A 27,536-nucleotide genomic window follows, 5' to 3' on the forward strand; every position below is an offset into this window, starting at 1 on the left:
TTAACTCTTAAACACAAATATTGCATTTAGAATTTTTTGAAGCATCGAAAATACATTTCGGTACAAAAATAGCAAAAACTATGACTTTATTCAGCATTGTCTTCTCTTCCGTGTCTGTTGTGAGAGAGTTCAAAACACTGCAGTTTAGTGGTATCCGGTTCGCGAATAAATCACTCGATGTAACCGGATCTTCTTGAACCAGTTCACCAAATCGAAACTGAATAGTTTAAAATGGCTCGTGTCTCCAATAATTATTAATCCACAAATGACTTAAGCTGTTAACTTTTTTAATGTGGCTGACACTCCCTCCGAGTTAAAATAAACCAATATCCCGGAGTAATTCATTTACTCAAACAGTACACTGACTGAACTGAACAATGTCCAGAAATGTAATAAAAACATCGACGTAGTCCATGTGACATCAGAGGGTCAGTTAGAATTTGTTGAAGCATCGAAAAAACATTTTGGTCCAAAAATAACAAAACTATGACTTTATTCAGCATTGTCTTCTCTTCCAGGTCTGTTGTGAGCGCATTCACAACACTGTTGTGTAGTGATATCCGGTTCGCGAACAAATCATTTGATTTAACCGGTTCTTTTTAGTGAACCAGTTGAACCAGTTCACCAAATCGAAATGTGAAGAGTCCTCTCTTCACCGCAGTTCAGTCAGTGTACTGTTTGAGTAAATGAATTACTCCGGGATATTGATTTATTTTAACTCGGAAGGAGTGTCAGCCACGTTAAATAAGTTAACCGCTTAAGTAATTTGTGGATTAATGCTTATTGGAGACGCGAACAGTTTCAAACGATTCAGTTCGATTTGGTAAACTGGTTCAAGAAGAACCAGTTAAATCAAATGATTCGTTCACGAACCGGATATCACTACACTGTAGTGGTGTGAACATGTTCACAACAGACCTGGAAGAGAAGACAATGCTGAATAAAGTCGTAATTTTTGTTATTTTTGGACCAAAAGGTATTTTCGATGCTTCAACAAATTCTAACTGATCCTCTGATGTCACATGAACTACTTTGATGATTGTTTTTATTACCTTTCTGGACATGACAGTATTCCATACATAAATTTTCAATGGAGGGACAGAAAGCTCGGACTCGGACTAAATCTAAAATATCTTAATCTGTGTTCTGAAGATGAACGGAGGTCTTACGGGTTTGGAATGACACCAGAGTCATTAATGACATCATTTTCATATTTGGGTAAACTAACCCTTTAAGTCCACGAGACCAAAAGTCCACATGAAGTGTGCCATTTGGGACAGGGCCATAGATCCCTGGGACTGAGGCAGGATTTGCGAAGCAGGGAGCCGGGACAGAACAGGCTGAGCAGGGGGAACTGAGGACCACCACAGCAGAGTAGACAAGTCTGAAGGTCCCGACGGCTAAGCAGAAAACCACCAGAGCCGGACAGAAGACCACCACGGCAAAGCAGAAGACCATCACAGGGGAACAGACAGAGCAGAAAATCACCACAGTGGAGCAGAAGACCACCACGCTGGAGCAGACGGAGCAGAAGACCACCACTGAGGAGCAGACAGAGAAGAAGTCCACCACGAAGGAGCAGACAAAGCAGAAGACCCCCACGGCAAAGCAGACGGAGCTGAAGACCTCCATGGCCAAGCAGAAGACCACCACAGCAGAATAGACGAAGCAGAAGACCACCACAGAGGAGCAGAAGACCACCATGGCAGAGCAGACAAGACAGATGTCCAAAAGCGGGACTGAAAACAACCATACGGCCTGAAGGACCGAGGTAGGGAACACAAAGTTCATGAATAGTTTCCCTGTTGACAAATGAGTGGGCGGATATTTCATAAATGGGTCCAATTACTGAAACACGATTGACAGGGTCATTGACTGTAACTGGGCTGACAGACGGTTCCAAATCAGGATCATTGATTGAAACTTGACAGACAGTTCATACTTAAATGCATTGGCTGGAACAGGACTGGCAAATAGCTCAAAATCAAGGGCATTGACAGAGGCTGGAGCAGACAGTTCAATGATAGAAACTGGCAAAACAGACAGTTCAAAATCAGACTTTGAGGGAAACTGGACTGGCAAGAATTTCACAAACAGATTTGTGGGATGATATGGGATAGATTGGCAATTCCAAATTGCATGTATTAACTCGAGCTGGACTGGTAAAAATTTAAGTGATTGAAACTGGACTGACAGACAATTCACACTCAGACTCAAGGATTAAACCAGGGCCGACAGATAGACCAAATTCAGACGCAACAGCAGTATTTAGACAGACAGCTCCGGTTTAGATTCCTTGGCAGAAATGGATTCATCGATTGATTCTGGATGGACTGGCAGTTCATAACCACACTCATTAGCAGCACTCAGACAAACAGACAGTTCACAATCAGCCTCCATGGCTGATTCAGGGCAGGACAAAATTTAATAAGCAGCCTCCATTTCCTTGACAGGACAGGTAGTGAGTTCACAGACAGCCTCCATTGCCGTGACAGGACACACTGAGGGTTCAGAGACAGCCTTCTTAGCCATGACAGGACAGGCAGAGAGTTCACAGATGGCCTCCATAGCTGTAACATAACAGACAGAGGGTTTGTAAACAGCCTACATAGCCATGAGAGGACTGACAGTGAGTTCAAAGATGGCCTCTTTAGTCATGACAAGACTGAAAGGTAGTTCAAAGAGGGCCTTCATAGCTGTGACAGGACTGACAGTGAGTTCATAGATAGCCTCTTTAGCCATGACAGGACTGACAGTGAGTTGACAGATGGTCTCTTAAGCTAGGAAAGGAGAGGATGAGTATTTTTAATTGGGCGCCACTACCATGACCAGAGCTGAAGTGAACGATGCCACCTCAGGAGGTTCTGCAGCATCAGTAGCCACTTCTGGAGGACCTGGAGTGGGGACGGCAATCGCTGGGGGTTCTGCAGCCTCAGCCTTCACCTCTGGAGGATCTGAAGTAGGCACAGTTATCTCTGGAGGTTCTGTAGCATCAGCAACCACCTCTAGAGATCCTTCCATGGACGTTGCTGGGTCTGGCAATCCCCCACATGGGAAATGCTGCAGACAGGGGAATCAGTTCAAGAATTGGAGGGCACAAGTGAGTAGGTTTGGGGATACCAGCTGTGAGTACAGACACCAGCAGTGGATCCCTCACACTGGATACCAGACTGGGATATCGAAGGACTGACCTTAAGGATCTGGGGGCAACAGGCAGGATGTGTGAGAAGACTCTTGATGATCAGCTGTGACGTGACGTGTCTCTGGACGAACAGCTTAGATGTGACTTGACTCATGAAAATCAGACTTGATAAAACCCATGACGATCAACTGAGACTTGCTCATGAAGATCAGTTACTATTTCAGCTGTGACTTGAATCATGACAAACAGTTGTGACTTGACTCATGAAGATCAGTTGTGACTTGACTTGCCTCATGATGATCAACTGTGAATTGACTATTACATTATTGCATTACAGGCACAGACGCGGTGTCATGTTCCTCTTCTGCAAAACCCACAGTGAACAAAGAGCCAACAGACAACAAAGCATAGTCTATGAAATAACTAAGTGACGAACATGGACCCTCGCAAAGGAGCTTCGATTTCAGTGGTTGATTAAAGCCTTCACAAAAAAAAGTCTATCAACACACAGTACTCTAAAGTCAGAGTAATAGGCAATGGCTAGTTACTCTTGAAAATAGTTCGCGAGCAATTGCTTGCACTTCTCAAGGGATAATAACAGTCTTTCAGTGTCCATTCCTGGCAAATATCCATTCGAAAAGCTGCTGGATACTTGTAGGGCTGAGTATTCTATTATTGATTGAACAGAGGAAATGTGCAGATCCATATGCAAGGCTTTTATTCAGAGACATGGTAATGAAACAGACTAGGGTCAGACAACAACACAGGTATAGCGCAGGCAAGAGAAAGAGTGGTCCAGAGACAGGCATGATCAGTTGACGGCAAATGTAATCCTGATGGCAAAGCAAACAGGGAATCCAAAAACAGGAAATAGTCCAGGCGGGATGGAAACACAGTCCGAAACAGTAAGGCAAAGAGTAAATCCAAGACAGGCTATAAACGTCAGGGCAGGAAGAGATCAGACAAGATGAGATAACAGGCAAGGATCACTGGCACAGGAAAACAGGCTATGAACAAGGTTAAACTAGAATCAGGAACAGGGCTGTAGCTGGGGTTTGTGGGGTCCTAGTGCTGGTTGTACCAGTGGGCTACTAATCGCTGTGCCACGAGAAATCTGAATCACCCACTGAATCTTGCAGACTAGTGATGCGCGGGTCGGCTTTTTTCCAACCCGCAGGTCCTGCTCTTCTGAAATTATTTGGCCCACCCCAGCCCACCCCGCAAATAAAGTACAATTTCTTGACCCACCCAGTTCATTTGTTTCAATAATTCCCCTCAAATTCTGAAACTCGTGTATTAAATAAATTCAATGCACACAGACTGAAGTAGTTTAAGTCTCTGGTTCTTTTAATTGTGATGATTCTGGCTCACATTTAACTAAAAAAAAAATAGAATACTTCATAAGACTAATTAAAAAAAAAATAATTAGTGAATTTTTGGCCTTCTGGAAAGTATGTTCACTTACTGTACATGCACTCAGTACTTGGTAGGGGCTCCTTTTGCTTTAATTACTGCCTCAATACTGCCAGTCAAGCACACCAACACCATGGTCATTTAACCAACTTTTGGTGCTTTTGGCAGTGTGGGCAGGTGTCAAATCCTGGTGGAAAATGAAATTATCATCTTCAGCATGAAGCGCTCCACAATTTCTTGATAAACGGGTACAGTAACTTTAGTTTTCAAAAAACTCAATGGACCAACACCAGCAGATGACACTGCACCCCAAATCATCACAGACTGTGGAAACACTGGACTTCAAGCAACTTGGGCTATGAGCTTCTCCACCCTTCCTCCAGACTCCAGGACCTTGGTATCCAAATGAAATACAAAACTTGCTCTCACCTGAAAAGAGGACTTTGGATCACTGGGCAACAGTCTCGTTCTTCTTCTCCTTAGCCCAGATAATATGCCTCAGACGTTGTCTGTGGTACAGGTGTGGCTTAACAAGAGGAATATGACAACTGTAGCCAAATTCCTTAACACATCTGTTTGTGGTGGCTCTTGATGCCTTGACCCCAGCTTCAGTCCATTCCTTGTGAAGTTCACTCAAATTATTGAATCGATTTTGCTTGATAGTTTCCATAAGGCTGCAGTTCTCTCAGTTGGTTGTCCATTTTTTTCTTCAACACCTTTTCCTTACAATCAACTTTCTGTTAACATGCTTGGATACAGCACTATGTGAACAGCCAGCTTCTTTGGCAATAAATGTTTGTGGCTTACCCTCCTTGTGAAGGGTGTAAAAGCAGAGACCATTTTGAAGGCTCAGGAAACCTTTGTAGTTATTTTGAGTTAATTAGCTGATTGGCATATCACCATATACTAATTTGTTGAGATAGTGAATTGGTTGGTTTTTGATAAATGTGAGCCAAAATAATCACAATTAAAAGAACCAAAGACTTAAACTACTTCAGTTGAATTGAATTTATTTATTTTTATTAAATAAATGTATTTATTTAACTTTTCCACAACATTCTAATTTAAGATTCAACTGTATATTATTAGCCTAATATAATTTCACACATAGGGTAATTGCTGTGTTAGTTGTAGTGAGTGACTTACTATGCAATAAACTCTAAGCTACCTATGTCTAAAGTGAATGAAGTAGCTTATAAAGGTCCTCTGAGGGAACACCTGTTTCCAGTGGGTCCTAACAGAAAGAACTTGTGCCTGCCAGGTCTCTTGAGTTAGCACCCATTCCCACTAGGTCCTGTAAAAAAAGAACCATTGCTTGCCAGGTCCTCTTGAGAGAGAAATTGTTACCACTCGGTCCCAACTAGAAAAGCTTGTTCATGTCAGGTTCCCTGGGGAAGCATCCAATCACAAAGGGTCTCAACAGAGGAAGAGTCTGTGCCGGCCAGGTCCTCTGAGAAAACTCAACAGGTCCCAAAATAAAGAGCCAGTTGCTGCCAGGTCTACTAAGGGAGCACCTATTCCCACTGAGCCTAAGCAAAAAGACCCTGTAACTACCAGATCCTCTGAGGGTGCACCTGTACCTACTGTTTCCCAACCAAAGAGCCTGTGCTTGGCAGGTTCTCTGAAAAGCCGTCCGATCCCAATGGATCCCAACAGAAACAATCTGTGCCTGCCAGGTCCACCGAAGGAGCACCCATTCCCAACAGGAAGAACCAGTGCATGCCAGATCCGCCATGGGAAAGCTCACTCCTGATGAGTCCCCACAGTTGCAGTACTGAAAATATAAGGCAGCATCTGACAAGATATGCCATTCTGACACCAAACATGACTCCAGAAAGTTCTGAAACTGATGATTCCCCACAGGGAGTACCTGTGCCTGCCAAGTCCCATAAGAAAAGGTCTTTAAAGAGAGCACCTTTGACCACCAGGGCCTCACTCAGGGGAAAACATAGGATTCCATGAAATATAAGACAGCATTTGTCTTGACACCTTTGCTCCTAAGGTGCCTAAAGGGACCACCAGCGTATCCTGGGTACCCATCGGAAAAGCCTGTGCATTCCAAAATGCCATGAGGAGTACCTGATGGGTACCCTGAGGGAGAACTCGTCTCTGACAGGTCACCACAGACAGTACCTGCGACCACTGAGGGGAAAATTAAGGACACAGAAAATGCATGCCATTTTGACACCTTTGTCATTAAGGCTACTAAAAGACCACCAGTGGAGCACACGTGCCTGCTGGGTACCTGCCAGAAGAGCCTCTGTCTGCTGGGATGCCATGAGGGAGAACCTGTCTTTGACAGGTCACCACAGGCAGCACCTGCGACCATCAGGCCCCACTAATGGGGAAAATGAAGGACATTGGAAAATATATGACAGGAGCTGTGTTGTTTTTTGTTAGACACGTTTCCGATTTGTTTATATATTTTTTTCCTTTTTTTCTTTTCCCGCTACCCGGTGGTGTTAGTGAACTGATTGTGACCACCGGCTAGCGGTTTCTTTTGCTGTTGTGGTTTGTTCCTTCCCCGTCCCTGTTCGTAGTCTTGGGGTGGATTGGGCCCATAGGATAGACAGGCTTATCAGGTTCTAGTCTGGTTTCCTTAGTGTTTCACCCGTTTTGAACTGATGTGTACAGTGTAGTGCTGTGACATGTGCATCAAGTGGCATGATTGCTATGGTTATGTAGGCTGAGTTTGTAGTGTTGGTTCTACCATAAAAGTGGTGTGCTTTAGTTCACTTGTGGTATTGAAACCTAGGCTTGGTCCAGCTTGTAACCCGGGGCCCGCCCTCCTATGGCTTATCCCTATGTCAAATTATGTATTTGTTATTTATTGACAACCAAAAGCGACTGAATTTTAATTAAAGAAAAATAAAGATTGTATTTTTCTACTTTGCTAAACAAAGCCTGTGCATGTGCTCTTTTTGTAACAGAGTCCCCTTGCCATTACGGGTTGTGTCCAAGGGGTGGCGTAGTTAGCATTGCCGTAGCCCTTCTGGGGGGCTACAAAAAATAAAAAGGATTTAAAAAATATACCAAGTGGAGAATGATTTTCCTTTGCTAAAATGAGGAAACTTTGTTTCCTTTGCCCCTACATTTCCCAGAGGCGCGTGTGCATGTCGCATATGTCTTCCATCTTCTGCCTGAACGTCTTCCACACCCCACAGTCAGCAGATGTTAGTAAAAAAGTGTTTATCATATTTGAAATCTGGAAATTTATCTTACAAAAACGCATGGATAAGCTACAGGGGGCCTTTATTCACTCCCCAGAGCCGGGTGAGGAATGTTTTATTACAGATGCGCAGCTTATTTCAGGTCTTCTGAACTGTTGACAACAAAGACCCACTTACAATTTATTATAGAACTTCGATTGGATTGTTTTGAAAGACAAAAGTCAATGTCGTGTGCAAAGAGGACCAGAGATACAGTCTTTAATGAATGAAACACAGGAGCTTCAAAATTCTTGTAAAAAACAAAAAGAGTCCCAAAGGGAAAAAACTGGAACCAAAAAACTTGTCTCGTTCAAAAGGAGAAAGCAAAAAACCACCGGCCGCCCAGGCGGAATCAGTACGGTGGACAGCTCCGCAACAGCACAGAAGGGAGAGATCGGCAGGTCAGGAGACGAGCAGCGGCAATACTTCTAGGCTCACACTCTCGGCAACCCCAAACAGACAGGACTAGAACTAAGACATAACAGGGGACAAGACATACAGAGTTAGTGAGTTTTAGAGGAATAATCTGGCGAGGCAGGTAGGGAGGAGAGGAAAAGAAGTAGGTCTATATAGGCCCCTATATAGGTTATAATTTGCATATATTTTGTTCTATTAATATCTGAACATATAAAACATCAAAAGAAAGAACAGGGTATCTGCTTGTAAACAAAAACATTTTATTCTAGCGTCATGCATTCTTTTTTTAAATGTGGGTAAATTTTAATTATTAAAGCTATTTCATGCATACTGAGTTTTTTACACTGTTAAAAGAGTTGGATTCCCATGCTCAACATGGACAAAGTTTCAAAAATTAAGTTGTACGTTTGAAGGAGTATTTTTGTTCCCAAAATACTCCTTCCGGTTTGTCACAAGTTTCTTTCGAGTATGGCTCTGTGTGATGTTAGATGGAGCGGAATTTCCTTATATGGGTCCTAAGGGCACGTCTGCCGGAAGAGTGCGCGCTCCCGTATAGCAGAGCACTGAGAGCACAACAGGCATTCACTGATCAGAGCGAGAGCGTCGCGAAATGTCACAAAAGGAGTGTGTTTTTGGTTGCCAGGGCAAGACAACCCTGCACAGATTTCCAAAAAAAAACAGCATTAAGGGACCAGTGGATGGAGTTTATTTTTACAGAGCATCAACTGAGTTGTGCAAGTGTTTTTGTTTGTTCCCTGCATTTCGAAGATGCTTATTTTACAAACAAGGCCCAGTTTGACGACGGATTTGCGTATCGTTTATTTCTTAAGGATGACGCAATCCCAATGAAAAAGGGTCACGATCGTGTGTTGGAACCGCAGGCGGTGAGTAAAGCTGCTTAAAATATCTCTGCCTCCTTGTTAGTGCGTCCGCCTCCCATGCCGGAGACCCGGGTTAGAGCACCGCTCGGAGCGAGTAGTTGCTGCTGCTGCTCTCGTTCAGTTTCAGCCTCGGGATCTGATTCTGGATCATAAATAAACGGCTGAATCTGACTGTAAGCCATGGTTTGTTTTGGATGATGGTTTTTCTCTCACGGTAATGTCACAGCTTCCACATGCTCTCAAAGCAAAAGCCTACTGGTGCTCGTGATTCTTTAGCTCCGCCCACACGTCACGCCTCCAGCCGGTCGTGTTTTTCCGGGAAAAATCGGTACAGACTATCTTTCTCTTATGAATATAATAAAACTAAAGACTTTTTGGAGTTATGAAGGATGCAGTACTACTCTATAGGTACTCAAGATTAACAGGATATTGAGTGAAAACGAGCATTTCACCCCCCCCCCCCCCCCTTAATGTGGGTACGTTTCATAAAAAAATAAAGAAATAACATTTTAAAGGAAAAGTTGAAAAAAGACTACAAATTGGAATCAGAATGATAATCAAAACGTAGATGGAGTCGATCAGCAGCCCAAAGCTCATTATTACCTCTTCATCAGTCGATATTTTATTCCATAACGTTACAGTTTTGATGCGGTTTCATGTCAGATGATCGTGTTACATGTGTAATGCTGGGTACACACCAAAAGATTTTTTACATCCTATAAGATTTTTAAAATGTGATCGACCACAAACATGAGGATATAAAATCTTTTTTAACCACTTTGCTCCTATAGTGTGTGGTGTGCCATGATCTGACAAAGACAGCACACCACACACAAACAGATTTTCAACCAGAGTCTCGAACCATAGACTGAATGTGGCACTCCTGCCACTGGGGCGGTGGGTAGGTCTGGGCTGGCCTGTTGGCGTTGCGGGGACCCACAGCATTTCATCGAGCATGGAGGTGGGGACGATGATCCGGGTCCCGGACGTCCCACAGGTCACCCCCGGTCAGTCTGGTGAGTAACAGATACCAGTGAGTATCAAGGGAGGTACATATCCGGCCTTGGTGGATTCAGGATGTAACCAAACCTCATTCCATCAAAGCCTGATTCAACCGGGGTCATTGGATACAAGCCGCGTGGTTAAGGTGCGGCGCGTACACAGGGATGTGGTGGAGTACCCCGTTGTCCCAATTATGATTCAATTCCGGGGGCAAAAGCATAGTGTGGAGGTGGCGGTTAGTCCCCACCTCCGACATCCGATAATCTTGGGAATGAATTGGCCCACGTTTACGGTTTTATTGGGGTCGTTAGGATGAGACACTAAAACATGCGTTTCAACAGGTCCGCGCCATCGATGGCCAGTCTCTTCAACCTGCCCTCCCACTCTCCTATCCGTATTTTGCCATTTTAAAAGACCGGTTGTATCGAGTGACCCAAGACGCTCGGACAAAAGTGAATACAACCCAATTGTCAATTCCAAAGGTCCGCAGGGAAATGCTTTTCCATGAGGCTCATTCTAATCATATGGCGGGCCATTTGGGAAAGGCAGCAACACTAAATCGCCTCATGGCCCATTTCTTTTGGCCGGGCATTCATGACAACGTGCGCAGGTGGTGCACGTCTTGTCCGGAATGTCAATTGGTGAACCCACCGGCCGCCCCAAAAGCGCCTTTGCGCCCTCTTCCCTTAATGCAGTCATAGTTGATTATGCAACACAATATCCTGATGCAGTGGCCCTCTGCAACATTTCTGCTAAAAGTGTTGCAGATGCCCTGTTTCATCTTATCTCCCGGGTGGGGGTTCCAAAAGAAATCCTCACCGATCAAGGCATGGCGTTTATGTCACGTACGCTATGCGAACTGTACGGATTATTGGGCATTAAATCGATTCGAACTAGCGTCTATCACCCACAAACCGACAGCCCGGTCGAACTATTTAAGCGCACACTTAAATTCATGATCCGTAAGTTCGTTCACGAAGACGCCAAAAATTGGGATAGGTGGCTAGAACCCTTGTTATTCGCTGTGCGAGAGGTCCCACAAGCCTCCACTGGGTTTTCCCCCTTCGAGCTTCTCTATGGACGCCAGCCCCCGGGGGTGCTCGACGTACTGAGAGAAACTTGGGAGGAGGGACCATCTCAGGGCAAAAACGAAATTCAGTATGTGCTGGACTTGAGAAAAAAACTAAAAAAAAACTGGGGCGGCTATCAATGGAGATCAGCCAGCTGTATAACAGGGGAACTAGGTTACGCAAACCGTGAGAGAAAGTACTTGTATTACTTACAACGTTGAGCTCTAAATTAATGGCTAAGTGGCAGGGACCGTTTGAGGTCGCACGACAGGTCGGAGATCTCAATTATGAGTTAATACGGTCCGATAGGAACGGGTCCCGTCAGATCTACCACCTCAACCTCCTTAAAAAATGGAATGAGGTGGAATCAGTGATGTTGGCAATGGTGATTGGTGGAGTGGATGATCTCAGGCCAGAGACAAATATCAAACCACAATCCCTCGCCCTGGCTCCAGGTGGAGATCACCTCTCGCCGTCCCAACTCACTGATTTAACGAAATTGCAGGCAGAGTTTGCCGACGTCTTCTCACTTCTACCGGGCTGTACTAACCTGATTCAGCACCATATCGAGACCGAGCCGGGCGTGGTAGTTCGCAGCCGGCCTTATCGTTTACCTGAGCACAAGAAAAAAGTAGTTCAGGCTGAATTAGGTGCTATGCTTGACATGGGGGTAATAGAAGAATCTAATAGTAACTGGGCGAGCCCGATAGTTTTAGTTCCAAAAACAGATGGCTCAGTCTGGTTCTGTGTAGATTACCGCAAGGTGAATGCTGTGTCGAAATTCGACGCATATCCAATGCCGCGGGTTGACGAGTTGCTTGATCGGCTAGGCACGGCTCGTTTTTATTCGACATTGGACTTAACAAAGGGCTATTGGCAGATCCCCTTGTCTCCATTGTCCAGAGAAAAGACAGCTTTCACAACGCCGGTTGGATTACACCAATTTGTTACCCTTCCGTTTGGCTTGTTCGGAGCCCCAGCTCCCTTTCAGCGCCTCATGGATAGGATTCTGCGGCCCCATGCTGCATATGCAGCTGACTACCTGGATGATATCATTGTATTTAGTAATGATTGGCAGCGGCATATGCAGCATCTGAGGGCTGTCCTGAGGTCGCTGAGGGGAGCGGGGCTCACGGCCAACCCAAAGAAGTGTGCGATTGGGCGGGTGGAAGTAAGGTATCTGGGCTTCCACTTGGGGCATGGGCAGGTGCGTCCCCAAATTGATAAGACAGCCGCTATTACAACCTGCCCACGTCCCAAGACCAAAAAGGAGGTAAGGCAGTTCTTGGGGCTGACGGGATATTATAGACGGTTTATTCCTAATTATTCAGACCTCACCAGCCCTTTGACTGACCTTACTAAAAAGGAAGTGCCAGATACGGTCCAGTGGATGGAGCTGTGTCAGCAGGCCTTTACTCAGGTCAAGGCTGCTCCGTTGTTACACTCTCCTGATTTTTCTCTTCCTTTTCTGTTGCAGACAGACGCGTCGGACAGGGGGCTGGGGGCAGTCCTGTCCCAGGAGATAGAGGGGGAGGAACGGCCGGTGCTGTACATTAGCTGGAAGCTCTCGAAGAGAGAGGCTAAGTACAGCACCATCGAGAAAGAGTGCCTTGCCATCAAATGGGCCGTCCTCACCCTCCGCTATTATCTCCTGGGACGGGAGTTCACCCTCTGTTCGGACCACGCTCCGCTGCAGTGGCTCCACTGCATGAAGGATACCAACGCGCAGATCACTCGTTGGTATCTAGCTCTTCAGCCTTTTAAGTTCAAGGTAATCCACAGGCCAGGTGTTTAGATGGCGGTGGCCGACTTCCTCTCCAGAAATGGATGGCTCCCCGGCCTGAGGTGGGCAGTGGGGGTATGTGGCAGGGGGGGCGTGGTTTAGCAAAGTCTGCAGCGGGAGAGAGAATCAGGAGATGAGCGGTAAGTGAGTGGTTTGGACAAAAATTATCATCACCTGTTTCTTGTTCCAGTTTTTGGTGTGGAGAGAGTATAAAACGGCAGGAGAGACAGAAGCAAGCGAGAGAGAGATGGACTGCTGACCCAAGCCGGAAACGAAAACCGGAAGTTGTAAAGCGGAAGTACTACTGACCGTGTCTGAATAAGAGTCACCGTTTGGGTGTTTGTAACCTTTTAGTTGTTTTTGTTAATAATAAACCTGTCAGTAGTCCAGCCAACCCCTTTGTCCTCTTCCTTTCATCCCACAAACTTTGCTACACTGAATAAAAAGTTAACTAAAAGCATACTTTCCTATTTTTAGTTTAAAAAAATAATACTAATAGCACACTTGAATAAACTTCTTTATCTTAAGGGAAGTGATTCAAGAAATACAATCATAATGGCCTTCAATGATCTAACATTAAGTGACACAAGGTATTCCTGCCTGTTCTGGAAGCATTGGCATTCAAGTGTGTGTTTCTAAATTGTGCTTTTCTATGTAAATGTATGTTTGGATGTTTTTTTCCTCTTATTTTTATGATATGGACCTAAGGGTCTGAAGTTAAGAATTAATAATAATAATAATGATGATGATAACCACTGTGCCTGTCTGGATGCTATTGGAAGTACCTGTGCCCGTCAAGTCCCCTGAAGAATTCAACATCCCTGACGTGTCCCCAAAGGGAGCACCAGCAACCACCAGGCCCCCACTGAGGGCAAAATGGAGAACGCTGGAAAATATAGGAAAGCATTTAACAAATCATGCCATTTTGACACGAGCCCCCCCACTGAAGCCTTTCCTGTCTCATACATTAAGCTTTATACAATACGTCTAACTCTGCCTTGTGTACTATGTTAATAATAATAGAAATGGCATTTTTTTCCTTCTTCGCAATCATTCAAATCTGATTATGTCTGTTCTCTCTACAGGACAATGTACAGTAGGTGTTTGTCAACAATCTAGATTTAAAGACCAGAGCAGGTCATGCTCAAGGATACCACAAACTTTATTTACATTTTGTATATATGTACATTTTATATTCATACATAATAGTAACCAACTCCAGCTCCAACTTGTCTAAACACACCTGCTGGGAAGTTTCTAGTCTGCCAAATAAGGGCTTGATTATGTGGTTAAGGTTGAAGCTAAACTCTGCAGTACACCGGCTCTCCAGGACTGAGTTTGGGCACCCCCTAGAAGGCACATAAGTCTGAAGTAACAAATTTAGGTAAATGGGTGCAGAGCCGGTGGTAGTTTTGTAGGCAAACATCAATGCCTTGAATTTTATGCGAGCAGCTATTGGAAGCCAGTGCAAATTGATAAACAGAGGTGTGACGTGTATTCTTTTTGGCTCATTACAAATTAATCTTGCTGCCGCGTTCTGAATTAATTGTAAAGGTTTGATAGAATTGGCTGGAAGACCTGCCAAGAGGGCATTGCAATAGTCCAGCCTGGACAGAACAAGAGCTTGAACAAGGAGTTGTGCAGCATGTTCCGAAAGAAAGGGCTTGATCTTCTTGATGTTGAATAAAGCAAATCTGCAGGATTTGACAGTTTTAGCAATGTGGTCTGAGAAAGTCAGCTGATCATCATTCATAACTCCAAGGCTTCTAGCTGTTTTTGAAGGAGTTATGGTTGAAGTGCCTAACTTGATGGTGAAATTGTGATGGAACGATGGGTTTGCTGGAATCACAAGCAGTTCTGTCTTGGCAAGGTTGAGTTGAAGGTGATGGTCCATCATCCAGGAAGAAATGTCTGTTAGACAAGCTGAGATGTGAATAGCTACCATCGGATCATCAGGATGGAATGAGTGGTAGAGTTGAGTGTCATCAGCATAGCAGTTTCTGAATGACAGAACCTAATGATGCCATGTAGACAGAGAAGAGAAGAGGTCCAAGAACTGAGCCACTGAGGCACCCCAGTAGTTAGATGTTGAGACTTGGACACCTCACCTCTCCAAGATACTTTGAAGGACCTATCTGATAGGTAAGACTCAAACCATTGAAGTGTGGTTCCTGAGATGCCATTTGCCAGTAGGGTTGATAGGAGGATCTGGTGATTAACCGTGTCAAAAGCAGCGGACAGATCAAGCAGGATAAGTACTGAAGATTTGGATTCTGCTCTTGCCAGTCTTAGAGCTTCAACAACTGAGAGCAAGGCCGTCTCAGTTGAATGTCAGCTTCTGAAGCCAGATTGGTTGCTGTCAAGGAGATTGTTGTGTGTGAGAAATGTAGAGACTTGTTTGAACACAGCTCTTTCAAGTGTTTTTGCAATGAAAGGAAGAAGAGAAACTGGTCTGTAGTTCTCTAAAAGAGATGGGTTGAGGTTGGGTTTCTTAAGTAGTGGAGTTATACGTGCCTGTCTAAATGATAAGGGGAAAACACCAAAGTGGAGGGAAGTGTTGAGGATGTGAGTAAGTGCAGGTATAACTGCAGGAGAAATGGCTTGAACAAGATGAGATGGAATAGGATCAAGCGGGCAAGTAGTAGGGTGATTAGAAAGGATGAGTTTTGAGACTTCTGCCTCAGAGAGTGAAGAGAAGGATGTAAATGAGTGTAAGTTTGCTGGTAATATGAGCTTGAATGATTGTGGTGTGGAAAATTGTGCTCTAATGTGTATAATTTTATTAATGAAAAACGTTGCAAAGATGTCAGCTATTAAAGATGAAGCATGAGGGGGAGGAGGAGGACAAAGAAGTGAGGAAAATGTTTTAAAAAGCATGCAATAGTTAGTTGAATTGTTAATTTTGTTATGGTAGTATGTCTTTTTAGCAGAGGAGACATTAGCAGAGAAAGAAGATAGGAGTGACTGATACACAATAAGGTCAGTAGTATTTTTGGACTTGCGCCACACCCTTTCAGAAGCTCTAAGATTAGAATGGTTTTCGCGTAGAACATCAGATAAACAAGGGGCAGAAGGGGTGTTACAAGCTGGCTTGGAAGATAAGGGGCAAACAGTGTCTAAACAAGATGTAAGAGTGGAGCAGAAAAAGTATCAGTAGCACTGTTCGCGTCCAAAGATGCAAACAGTTTAGGGGAAGGAAGTGAAGATGAAACAATTGCAGATAGCCGGGAGGGTGAAAGTGTGCATAGGTTACGTCGAAAGATGACATGTGGAGGGGTAAGTGATGTGTCAGGGACCATGTTGAGGTTAAGAGTGAGGAGGAAGTGATCTGACGTGTGCAGTGGAGTAACCAAAACATGATCAGTAGAGCAGTGTCGTGTATAAATAAGGTCCAATTGTTTGCTTGATTTGTGAGTAGCAGTAGTTGACACTCGGTTGAGATCAAAAGAGGCAAACAGAGAGTGGAAATCAGCAAACAGAGGTTTATCTAGATGGATGTTTAAATCATCAAGCGTAACTAGGAGAGTACTATCCTCAGAAAAGGTTGAGAGCAACACATCTAATTCATCCAAATTTTTACCCAGTGGTCCTGGGGATCGATAGACAACTACAACATGTATTTTAAAAGGGTAGGTAACAGTAACTGAATGAGATTCAAAGGCTGCTTTTCCTGCTGTAGATGTTGTGTTGAGGTGTTAAAAGGGTCTACCCAGCTAACAAATTTATGTTGTGAGAACGTTTTCCTAACGTTCCCTTTTGGTTGTGGAAACGTTATTTTGAACGTTGCAAATAACGTTGAAATGTCCAGTTTGTTTAATGTTCCCAGAACGTTTTTTTATGGTTAGTATAACATTCCTACAACGTTCTTGAAACTTAAATTTCATAAAAAATATAACGTTCTATGAACGTTTATTTAGAATGTTCCAAAAACGTTGAAATGTCCAGTTTGCTTAATGTTCCCAGAACGTTTTTTTATGGTTAGTATAACGTTCCTACAACGTTCTTGAAACTTACAGTTCATAAAAAATATAACGTTCTATGAACGTTTATTTAGAATGTTCCAAAAACGTTGAAATGTCCAGTTTCCTTAATGTTCCCAGAACGTTTTTTTATGGTTAGTATAACGTTCCTACAACGTTCTTGAAACTTAAATTTCATAAAAAAATAACGTTCTATGAACGTTTATTTAGAATGTTCCAAAAACGTTTAAATGTCCAGTTTGCTTAATGTTCCCAGAACGTTTTTTTATGGTTAGTATAGCGTTCCTACAACGTTCTTGAAACTTACATTTCATAAAAAATATAACGTTCTATGAACATTTATTTAGAATGTTCCAAAAACATTGAAATGTCCAGTTTGCTTAATGTTCCCAGAACGTTTTTATGGTTAGTATAACGTTCCTACAACGTTCTTGAAACTTAACTTTCATAAAAAATATAACGTTCTATGAACGTTTATTTAGAATGTTCCAAAAACGTTGAAATGTCCAGTTTTCTTAACGTTCCCAGAATGTTACTTTATGGTCAGCATAACGTCCCTACAACGTTCTTGAAACTTACATTTCATAAAAAATATAACGTTCTATGAACATTTATTTTGAACATTCCAATAACGTTAAAATGTCCAGTTTGCTTAACGTTGCTAGAACGTTATTTTACAGTATGGTCAGCATAACGTTCCTGCAACCTAATTTTCATTTAAACACAATATTCTATTAACATTTATTTGGAAAATTCCAAGAACGTTAAAATGTTGGAATTTTATTTTATGGTCAGCATAATGTGCCTACAATGTTCTTTCCACTTAAATTTTATTAAGAATAAAACATTGTATAAACTTTAATTTGAACATTACAAAGTGTAGCTTAATAAAATTTTATTTTCAGGTTAGCACTGTTGCAACATTCTCTTTCAGCATAACATTTATTAACACAACATTCCAGATCCAAGCAAGCATTCAATTACATGTGCATTTCAACAGGTATCTGAATTATTAAAGATAATCACTTTCACTTTCAACACATTGAACAGACTGGTGAAAATTTCTTGTAAAAAAAAAAATGAAAGTCCCCTGTAGTCAAATATTTAATCTAATTTTTTTGCTATAATTTGTCTTTAGCTTTGTGCTTGTGCGCTGGTATTGGCATGCTATAGGAAATTATTCTTAGATGTGATTGGTTCTTGGATTGTGATGTAGCAATATTTAATGCCACAAAGACAAAAAAAACAGCATAAAAACTTGATTTTCACTACAGAAGGACTTTAATATTTAGTTTAATATTTATGACAATAAACTATTGCTTCATAGCTAAATATAAACTATCATATGAACTTTTTATTATTGAAAACATCTATATGAATTTGTGTTTGGGGTGTGGGTGCTGAAAAACTAGAACTGTGGGAACTGTCCGGTCTCTCCACGCTCCATCTGTAAAGTAAACAGATTAGCTGATGTTACAAACTGTGTTATTACAAAATTCCTATGAAATAATAAGTCTACTGCCTAGACTTTCAATGGAAAGACAAAAATGATTAAAGATTATAAAAAAATAAAAATAATTGTCTAAATGGGTGTGAACAACATGAGGGTGACACAGTTAAACTTTCTACTTGGACAATGCAGCCACACTGCTCCGTTTAAATATGCAGTAAAATCAGTGCTGTTAAGTGTTATTACCGTACCAGCGTAATGTTATGCTAAACATATTTGATATTAGAATTAGGGATGGGTCACGATTTTTGAATATTCGATTAGTTGATTTAATGACCGATTATCGATTAGGCTGTGCGATTATTTTCTAAGGATGTGAACCGTGCCCGAGCATCTCTTACCCCCAAAACCCAGTTCGGGTGACTGTGATTGCTCTGTGCTGCGCTCGGACGCGGTTGGTTGGAAGAAGTGGGCCAGAACGCAGTTCAGTTTAATTAGTGTGCTGTACACCTGAAGTGTGAGCAACCGCGCCAGGGAACTACTGACACGTGCAGCATGATTAATTGAAAATTTTGGAGGGGCAAATGCCATAGAATTATAAAGCAATATGTTGTGAGAGGGTCTTCTGTCTCACCGCATCCCAAACGACTCAAAATAATGAAGCACAAAGTTAACAGAATGATGCAGTCCACTAGTGTTCTCAAAAGACCCGGTACTTCGGTACCAAGTCGGTACTAAAAAATTTAAAAGTGACGGTACCAGGTTTCTTTAAGTACCCGTAGTCCCGATGTCCCGTTCAAACCCGGTTCAGCGCTATGATTCCCGCGAAGCAGAAAACGAGGACGGAATCTCAAAATCCAGTCATGAAAATGAAACTTACATTTTAATATGGACAGTCATGGAATTTGTCAAAGTTAGCATAAATGAATCAAATCAAATCTCCATATGGACCAGTATCTGTAAATGTTCTGCGCGTCTCTGTGTGTATTAATGAATGGCAGAGACGTGCGGGTTTGTTTACTACATAGACTGAAGCGCATTAATTTCTCTCCATCAAGAGATCTTTTCAGTTTGTCACACATGCAAAAGAGAGAGAGAGCGAGAGTCCTACCACGCTGAATCGACACGCTATATGTAAACTATTCTTTATTGTCTTTTCCTGTAATGGAGTTAATTTAGAATTATTCATATTCATTTTTGAACAAGCAGAAGACATACTGGTTTCTCCGGTAGTGGGCGGAGCTAATGCGTAAATGGCAATTTCATTGGCTGGCGCTGATCTAGTACCCTCCCCTGTTTTGATTTCAGCAAATCAGTTTGACCAAACGCAGACAACGTGATTAATATTCATGAACCCAGCAGCTCATCAATTCATAGTGCATTGTATATACATTAGTATGATAGTAGAATTAGTAGTAGTATTATCTTTTAATAATAATTAATATGATCTATTACTATTTTTTTTACAGAAACCATCAATGACCAAAAATATCTTAAGCATCACCACCAGTCTTAAGTTCAGTTAAAATGAGACACAATATGCATTCATTAGGCCTAAAAGTTAATTTTTACATAAAGGCATTGTGCTAGAAATATTACTATTATTTAGTAAAATGTATGTGATACTACTACTACTGGTGAAATAATTTATAAAACTATTTTTTTTAAAGAAATAAATCACAATATTTCTTCCACGTTTTAATTTTACTAGAAAAAATCCCTTTATTTACCAGAAATAAAATGTCTTTACATTTCATAAATTAAAAGACAAATTAAATTTGGGTGAAACTTGTTTACTGTTTTTCATAATTATTTAAATTGTAAAAAAACTTTAAACCAAATTGTAAATAAGTACAAAGAATGGCATTGGTTTTATTTTTAGTGCTAAAAAGTTTTTTTTTTTTTTTTTTGAATATTTTTGTGTTTTGCTTTGGTACCGATAACCGTGGATTTTCACTGGTATCGGTATCGAATACTGAAATTTTGGTACCGTGACAACACTCCACTACACTGTGCAGAGCGAGAAACTTCCTGTCTCCCACGTAATTCGTGATTACGAGCTAGCTGCATTAAAATGATTTGTTATTTGTTGAAGAACTACAAATGTAATATTCCACTGGTTTGATAACCATAAAATGTTTCTAAACCATTCAAAAATTTTACTCTTGTTATGTTGATTTTTACATATGAACATGTTATGTTTTTATGTTCACATAACACGTTATGTGACTATTCGCATGCTTTTAATTATGGTAAGCTTGGAAATAATATGTAACGTTTTAATCTAGGCCTGTAGCTATCGAATATTTAAGTAATCGAGTATTCTACCTAAAATTCCATCATTTAATCGAGTAATCAGTTGAAATGCGTTTTTGCTTAATTAAAGTGCAATATTAATTATGCAAGAGAAAATAAGACTCCTGGGTCTCTTAAAATGAACAACTAAGTTTCCTTTTATATATAAAAAAATAATATTTTTTAAATGCATAGAATGCAATGCATACATTAAAAATAAACATTTAATCACTACCCATTGTTTCTCTGTCTGTACTTGTACTGTGAAAAATGACAATAAAGTTATATATAAAGTTAAATTAAGTGCATTTAAGTGCCATTCAATTGGGGTTTTAAATAGATGCACATTAAACACATAAAACATTAATTTAATTAATCTTTTAATTATTGAAAATTAAGCAAACTTAACTTTTGCGGAATAACTTAAATAAACCGGACTTTTATTTATGTGTGTGTGTTTATGCGTGTGTGGGTGCATGCGCAGGAGGGGGTGGCGATTATTGACCACTAATCGAATAATACAAAGCGATTATCGATTATTACTTTTGCTTGAAATGCACATCCCTACATAGAATGCAAACTAAGTACATAATAAATATTATTTATTCAAATACATCGTGAATATGGAAACATTTAAATTTGTGTTGAATAAATAAATTTAATTGAAATGATTTGTTGGGGAGTGAGGGGAACTAAAATAGCCTTTAGGCCTATTTCTGAATGAAATAATAAGTGACTTGTGTTTTTTCTTTCTCTCAAAAAATAAAAATAAAATAAAAATTAAACGAGTAGCATATTTTAATTATGCAGCAAACCTTTTAAAATATTTTTAGAAATTACTTTGTAATTTAATTTTGTCAAAATCCTTAACGGTTGGTTAACGGTTACCCGGTTAAAATGAACATCCCTAGATCAACTATTCAGTAATTTCTGCTGATTTCAGAAAAATGTTGCCAAGTAAATATAAAGTTGTCCTGAACTGTGTCCTACCCAGTGTGTCTTGAAAAGATCTGCCGAGTCTTCTTTTCAGGAAGTAGATCTGCCAGGATATCATAGCTTGAATGACTGATAATGTTCCTGAAGACAAAACACAAAATTAGAGAAATTTAACTAACAATTAAGTAACATTTATGGACAGCTTATTTTTATAATCATGTGTAAAAACATGGCAATGTGTAATTACTTATAGGAATTAAATTTATATTATCTATATATATATATAATATAAAATATATAAAGATATATATTGAATATCATAAAAAATTTGCCAATATCAAGATTTTTTCACATATCGCCAAGCCCTAATCTGAATCAAACATGACTGGTTCTTAGATGTCATGATGTCATTCTTGTTGGACTTTAGTTGAGGTGTGTTATTTTTCATCTGTGTATTAATGATTTGATTAATCTAATATTCAATTGGATTAGAAATATAGAACTTATTAAAAAAAAAAGTATAGAATTGCTTCAGAAGACTTAACATTTGTGCTGCTGGTCATTTCTGGTCACCATTACATCTGCATTAATAGCAAATCATAAAAAAATAAAAACAAAAGTACGATGTATTTAGATAACTGTTTTTAACGTGACAAATTACATCTGGTACAACACTAAAGCCCATCAATTTGTTTAATGTGAATAGTACTTACCGGTACTTCATTTCAGGCCCATATTATTGCAGCCTTCTTGCTGCCAATACCACCACACCTTCACTCTCTGCCTTTGCGCTGAAAACATTGATTTCAAAGTATGACAGCAATTTGTTAGTATGAATTTTAAATAAGACAACGTGAGGAGCAAATAACTGTAAAATGTTAACTAACGTTAAACAGCCATTATAAACGCTCTTCAGCCCCTTTCTTAAACATTCGGCGGATTTAGTAAACTTGATCAGCATCAGATGGGACATTCTAGATGAAACCTACAGATATTCAGTAATACTGAACACAAAGGTTAAAGGTAATGCCGTGAATGTGTGTTCGCTTTAACTCGCTTCAGATCTGTGTAGGGAGTGACGGTTAGAGATCAGCGTCTCTCTAACGGTAACATTAGTTTGAAAATAACGTTACACTTTGCGGGAGTCGTCTTACGCTGTCTTAATGTGATAAACCACAAAAATACTTCTTAATTTACCAATGACGAACTGTTGTGTATGACACTGCATATTTAACACTTAACACCGTTGATAACTTTGATATAACTTAATGGTGCGTTATCACCTTGCTCCTATGCTAACCTTAGCTAGAGTTAAACACATTTTGATAATTAAGCTTCTTAATTTTCAGATAAAGTTGACTTTAGAGTGCTATAAATGGGTTTAAAGAAGCTCGAAATGCTTAACGTTAACGTACCTGTATTTTTTACCATGACCGCGTCGTGTCTCGCGAATAACGTTAATCCTGCTGTGATCCCATCAGCGAGTGAGTGAGCGCGGTCCAGTGTGGATGAGCGGAGTGCACGTGACGTGACTGACTGAAAAATGCGCGCGGTTTTTGAAAAACACACGGATATTATTTTGTCGAGTAAAATAATTACTTTTTTACGCTGTTTGAAAACACAAATTATGTTCATTATTCTTTTAAATATTTTGTGGTCAGCCATTTATACTTAAAAAGAATAGATTGTATGGTAGATTCAATAAATTAATATGTATTTTTTTAGCTTGAGTTCTGCTTAACCTAAATAGCTTTTGAGTTCAAATCACAAATTAAGATGAAATAATCTTTTACATTTTTGAGTTAAATTAATTAACTTCAATTGGCAAATTTCACTGACACTACAGTGTATGCCATTCAAGTAATACCCCGAAGTGACTTCAATAAATTCAAAATGATATATAATTAATAATTATAAATTACATTCAGGCGATTAGCCACCACATACTCAAGGTTGTAGTTTCATATTTAAATACATTTATTTTTCTATCCTAATATATTCCATTGTATTCTATTCATGTTTTATATAGCCTATAAGAAAGAAGTTTCTCTCAACATTATGATAACGTTCATAATAACCTGAAAATATAAGGACATGCTGTTATCATAATATTTTAGGATAACACCATAACAACATTTAGCAATTAATTAATTTAGAAATTACATTAATAAAATTAAAAGCTCTAAGAATATTGTTCTAAAATTGTTTTCTCTCAAAATTGAGAAAATTAATTGAGTACAAATAACATCTTAAAGATGTTCAGATATCATTGTGCCAAGAACATTATCTATCAACCTTACAAGAACATTAACAACGTTATAAGAACATTCATCAAGTACAGATAACGTCCTAAAGACATTCAGAGAACGTTGTTCTAAGAACGTTAGTGACCCTATAAGAAAATTCATCAAGTACAGATAATGTCCTAAAGACGTTCCGAGAATGTTGTTCTAATAATGTTTACTGTCAACCTTCTAAGAACATTCATCAAGTACAGATAACGTCCTAAAGACGTTCCGGGAACATTGGTCTAAGAACGTTTTCTAGAGACCTTATAAGAACATCCATCAAGTACAGATAACGTCCTAAAGACATTCCGAGAACGTTGTTCTAAGAACGTTTTCTGTCAACCTTAGAAGAACATTCATCAAGGACAGATAACGTCCTAAAGACGTTCCGGGAACATTGGTCTAAGAACGTTTTCTGTCAACCTTAGAAGAACATTCATCAAGTACAAATAACGTCCTAAAGACGTTCCGAGAACGTTGTTCTAAGAATGTTTTATGTCAACCTTAGAAGAACATTTATCAAGGACAGATAACGTCCTAAAGGTCTAAGAACGTTTTCTGTCAACCTTAGAAGAACATTCATCAAGTACAAATAAGGTCCTAAAGACGTTCCGAGAACGTTGTTCTAAGAATGTTTTATGTCAACCTTAGAAGAACATTTATCAAGGACAGATAACGTCCTAAAGACGTTCCGGGAACATTGGTCTAAGAACGTTTTCTGTCAACCTTAGAAGAACATCCATCAAGTACAAATAACGTCCTAAAGACATTTCGAGAACGTTGTTCTAAGAACGTTTTCTGTCAACCTTAGAAGAACATTCATCAAGTACAGATAACGTCCTAAAGACGTTCCAAGAACATTGTTCTAAGAACGTTTTCTAGCGACCTTATAAGAACATTCATCAAGTACAAATAACATCCTAAAGACGTTCCGGGAACATTGGTCTAAGAACGTTTTCTGTCAACCTTAGAAGAACATTCATCAAGTACAAATAACGTCCTAAAGACGTTCCGAGAACGTTGTTCTAAGAACGTTTTCTGTCAACCTTAGAAGAACATTCATCAAGGACAGATAACGTCCTAAAGATGTTCCAAGAACGTTGTTCTAAGAACGTTTTCTAGCCACCTTATAAGAACATTCATCAAGTACAGATAACGTCCTAAAGACGTTCCAAGAACGTTGTTCTAAGAACGTTTGCTAGCGACCTTAGAAGAACATCCATCAAGTACACATAACGTCCTAAAGACATTCCGAGAACGTTGTTCTAAGAACGTTTTCTCTAAACCTTATTAGAACATTCATCAAGGACAGATAACATCCTAAAGACGTTCCAAGAATGTTGTTCTAAGAACGTTTTCTAGCGACCTTATAAGAACATTCATCAAGTACAAATAACGTCCTAAAGACGTTCCGAGAACATTGTTCTAAGAACGTTTTCTATTAACCTTACAAGAACATTAACAACGTTATAAGAACGTTCCAAAAACATTATTTCAATAACGTTTTGTATTAACATTTATACAACTTTTAAAGAACATTAGTGAATGTTGTGGGAACGTTCCCTGTTAGCTGGGTAAAGGGGAATTTTGCATAGAATATATTTTCCATAGTCTCTTTCTGCATATCAATTATCCAGTAACTGATTGTTAGTAAAAGTCTACATGTCAAATAAATGGGGAGAAAAAGGGGGAATGAAAGATTTTAGTTTTTGAGAATATTGATCACACGGTCTTCATCCCTGTTTTCACTTGCTTTGGCCATTTTTTTATATAATAACATTTACTTTTCTTATGCAATACTACGATTGGAATGAATAGTAGACTCCTGTTAGCGAATTGCACTGAGAAATATATGATCCTGCGGCAGACGGTCAACAACAACAAAAAAATATCCACCATTTTGATTCGTTTGACCTGCGTCACGCGGGTTCCGCCTACTGTTCAAAACATTGTAATGCAACAATCCTAACGAGACCCTTTAGAAAACAGCAAGTATTTTCATAACAGTGTAATGTTTTCAGTATAATTTATACATAAATACTATGAAACATTAGGGTCTTTGCTAGTCAGACCATTTACTTTTATGAAATATTGCAGTTCGTTCTTCATTTCAGTTATCTGGTTATGGATTACAAGTTAATCAGTCCTGTGTTGTGGGTCAGTGTTTAATGGTCGCTAGGTGGCGCTACAAACACATCAGTGCCTCAAACAGGTTTAGAAAAGACAAACAACTCAATAAAACACACATCTGACTGAGAGAGAGTTTGTGTGTGTGTGTGTGTGTGTGTGTGTACTCTGGAAGGAGTGAAACTTGTTTACATTTAAAGAACTAACATAATATTCATAACAGTTACAGCTGCTTTTAACATCTGTCCCCGTTTAGAGAATTCAGAGTAAATATTAACACCGTGAATTTATTAATATATATTTTGATATTTGTACGGTATCACAACATGACCGCTGTACCACCTCTAATCCTCTCGTAATTAGGCTACCTTAATTATTATGACATGGCTTGAATGCAGCATTCAGCTCATCCAACCCCAATCAAACACACCTGAACAAGCTAATTAAGGCCTTCCAGACTACTGGAAAGCTACAGGCAGGTGAGATTGATCAACATTGGAATTGATCTCCTTGGATTTTTTAAAAACCCATTTTACACAGAGGTTGCTACTGCAGCAACACGTGTTGGTTTAGCTTTGTGTGCTGCTTCTGACGCACAAATTCGGGGCCTTTTCCAGCAGAGTTTGTTGTGAGGTCACAGGTTGGGAGGATGACCGCTCGAGTGGATTTCTTGTTGATTGCTGTTTTTTTGTATGTTTTCGGATACCTGAGCATAACTCATGCTATTCAAAGACGAAACACAGGTGACAAGATCTGTTGACTTCATTATACAACCTGAAGAAATGCAGAAACAAGTGGCTCAGTCTTTGAGAGTAATTAACAGTTTAGCAATGTGTAGGTTTTAAAAGTCTTGATCTGAACAGACATGTAGAATCTGTATTCAAAGCCCTGATTCACAAACGCTTAAGCCACACTCTCTGGCCTCTGAAAATGATCCTCTTGTATCCTCTAGTGGATGGTTTTTGTCCGGCGACACTGACGTTCGTGCCGTCCCATCGAACATGTTCTTCTGATGAAGACTGCCCTGGAGGACACAAATGCTGTCGATTTGACTGTGGGCCTGTTTGTGTGCTGCCTGTTTTCAGTGAGTTTCAGTTAATGGCTGCTAAGGGTCTTAAAACAAAACACACAAGTAACACATTGAATTCAATGTTGGTTTGAAGCTGAAATTTTGCCTTGTTCTCGTCTGAAATAGGTTTTGACTTGGGATAGTTTAATGCACAGGATGACTTCATAAAAGAGGAATAATAGTAACTTGCTGTTCATGCTTTGAGTGTGTCGTGCTGTATATTGAAGTGGCTGACTATGTGCACAAACTAAAGCTGACTGTGTGTGTCCACCCAGTGAAGCCAGGTCAGTGTCCCCTACCAGAGATGATTTCACGGTGTTCTGAAAGCTGTTTCCATGATGGCCAGTGTCCTGCCACACAGAAATGTTGCCCAACCACTGGTGGCTTTGCATGCAGTGAACCACGTCGTCAGGGAAGAGGTCAGATGAGTTGTCAGGGACATGGACCGGTTTGGGGCCAGGGAAAGGGCAGCGG

The 27,536-nt window shown here is 40.2% G+C and overlaps 1 protein-coding gene and 1 long non-coding RNA gene across 2 annotated transcripts in view; one reads left to right on the forward strand and one right to left on the reverse strand.

The window, feature by feature from the left end:
• The first annotated feature begins 16,034 nt into the window (after positions 1-16,034).
• The window catches only part of LOC127988263 (uncharacterized), a 16,765-nt gene continuing 5,263 nt past the window's right edge, over positions 16,035-27,536 (forward strand). Inside the window, exons 1-3 of the mRNA XM_052590918.1 lie at positions 16,035-16,193; positions 26,946-27,077; positions 27,338-27,536. The exon at positions 27,338-27,536 is cut by the window's right edge and continues 281 nt beyond it. Coding sequence (XP_052446878.1) covers positions 16,184-16,193; positions 26,946-27,077; positions 27,338-27,536 — 341 coding nt within the window. The 5' untranslated portion in view covers positions 16,035-16,183. The remainder of the gene's footprint in view (positions 16,194-26,945; positions 27,078-27,337) is intronic.
• On the reverse strand, positions 17,778-23,157 carry LOC127992921 (uncharacterized). Its single transcript, XR_008165958.1, has 4 exons — positions 22,994-23,157; positions 22,292-22,369; positions 21,633-21,719; positions 17,778-18,344 (listed from the first exon to the last, which is right to left on the reverse strand). It is a non-coding gene; the product is annotated as an uncharacterized LOC127992921 (long non-coding RNA).

The sequence above is a fragment of the Carassius gibelio genome, chromosome A5 (assembly GCF_023724105.1).
Source record: "Carassius gibelio isolate Cgi1373 ecotype wild population from Czech Republic chromosome A5, carGib1.2-hapl.c, whole genome shotgun sequence".
NCBI classification, from domain to species: Eukaryota; Metazoa; Chordata; class Actinopteri; order Cypriniformes; family Cyprinidae; genus Carassius; species Carassius gibelio.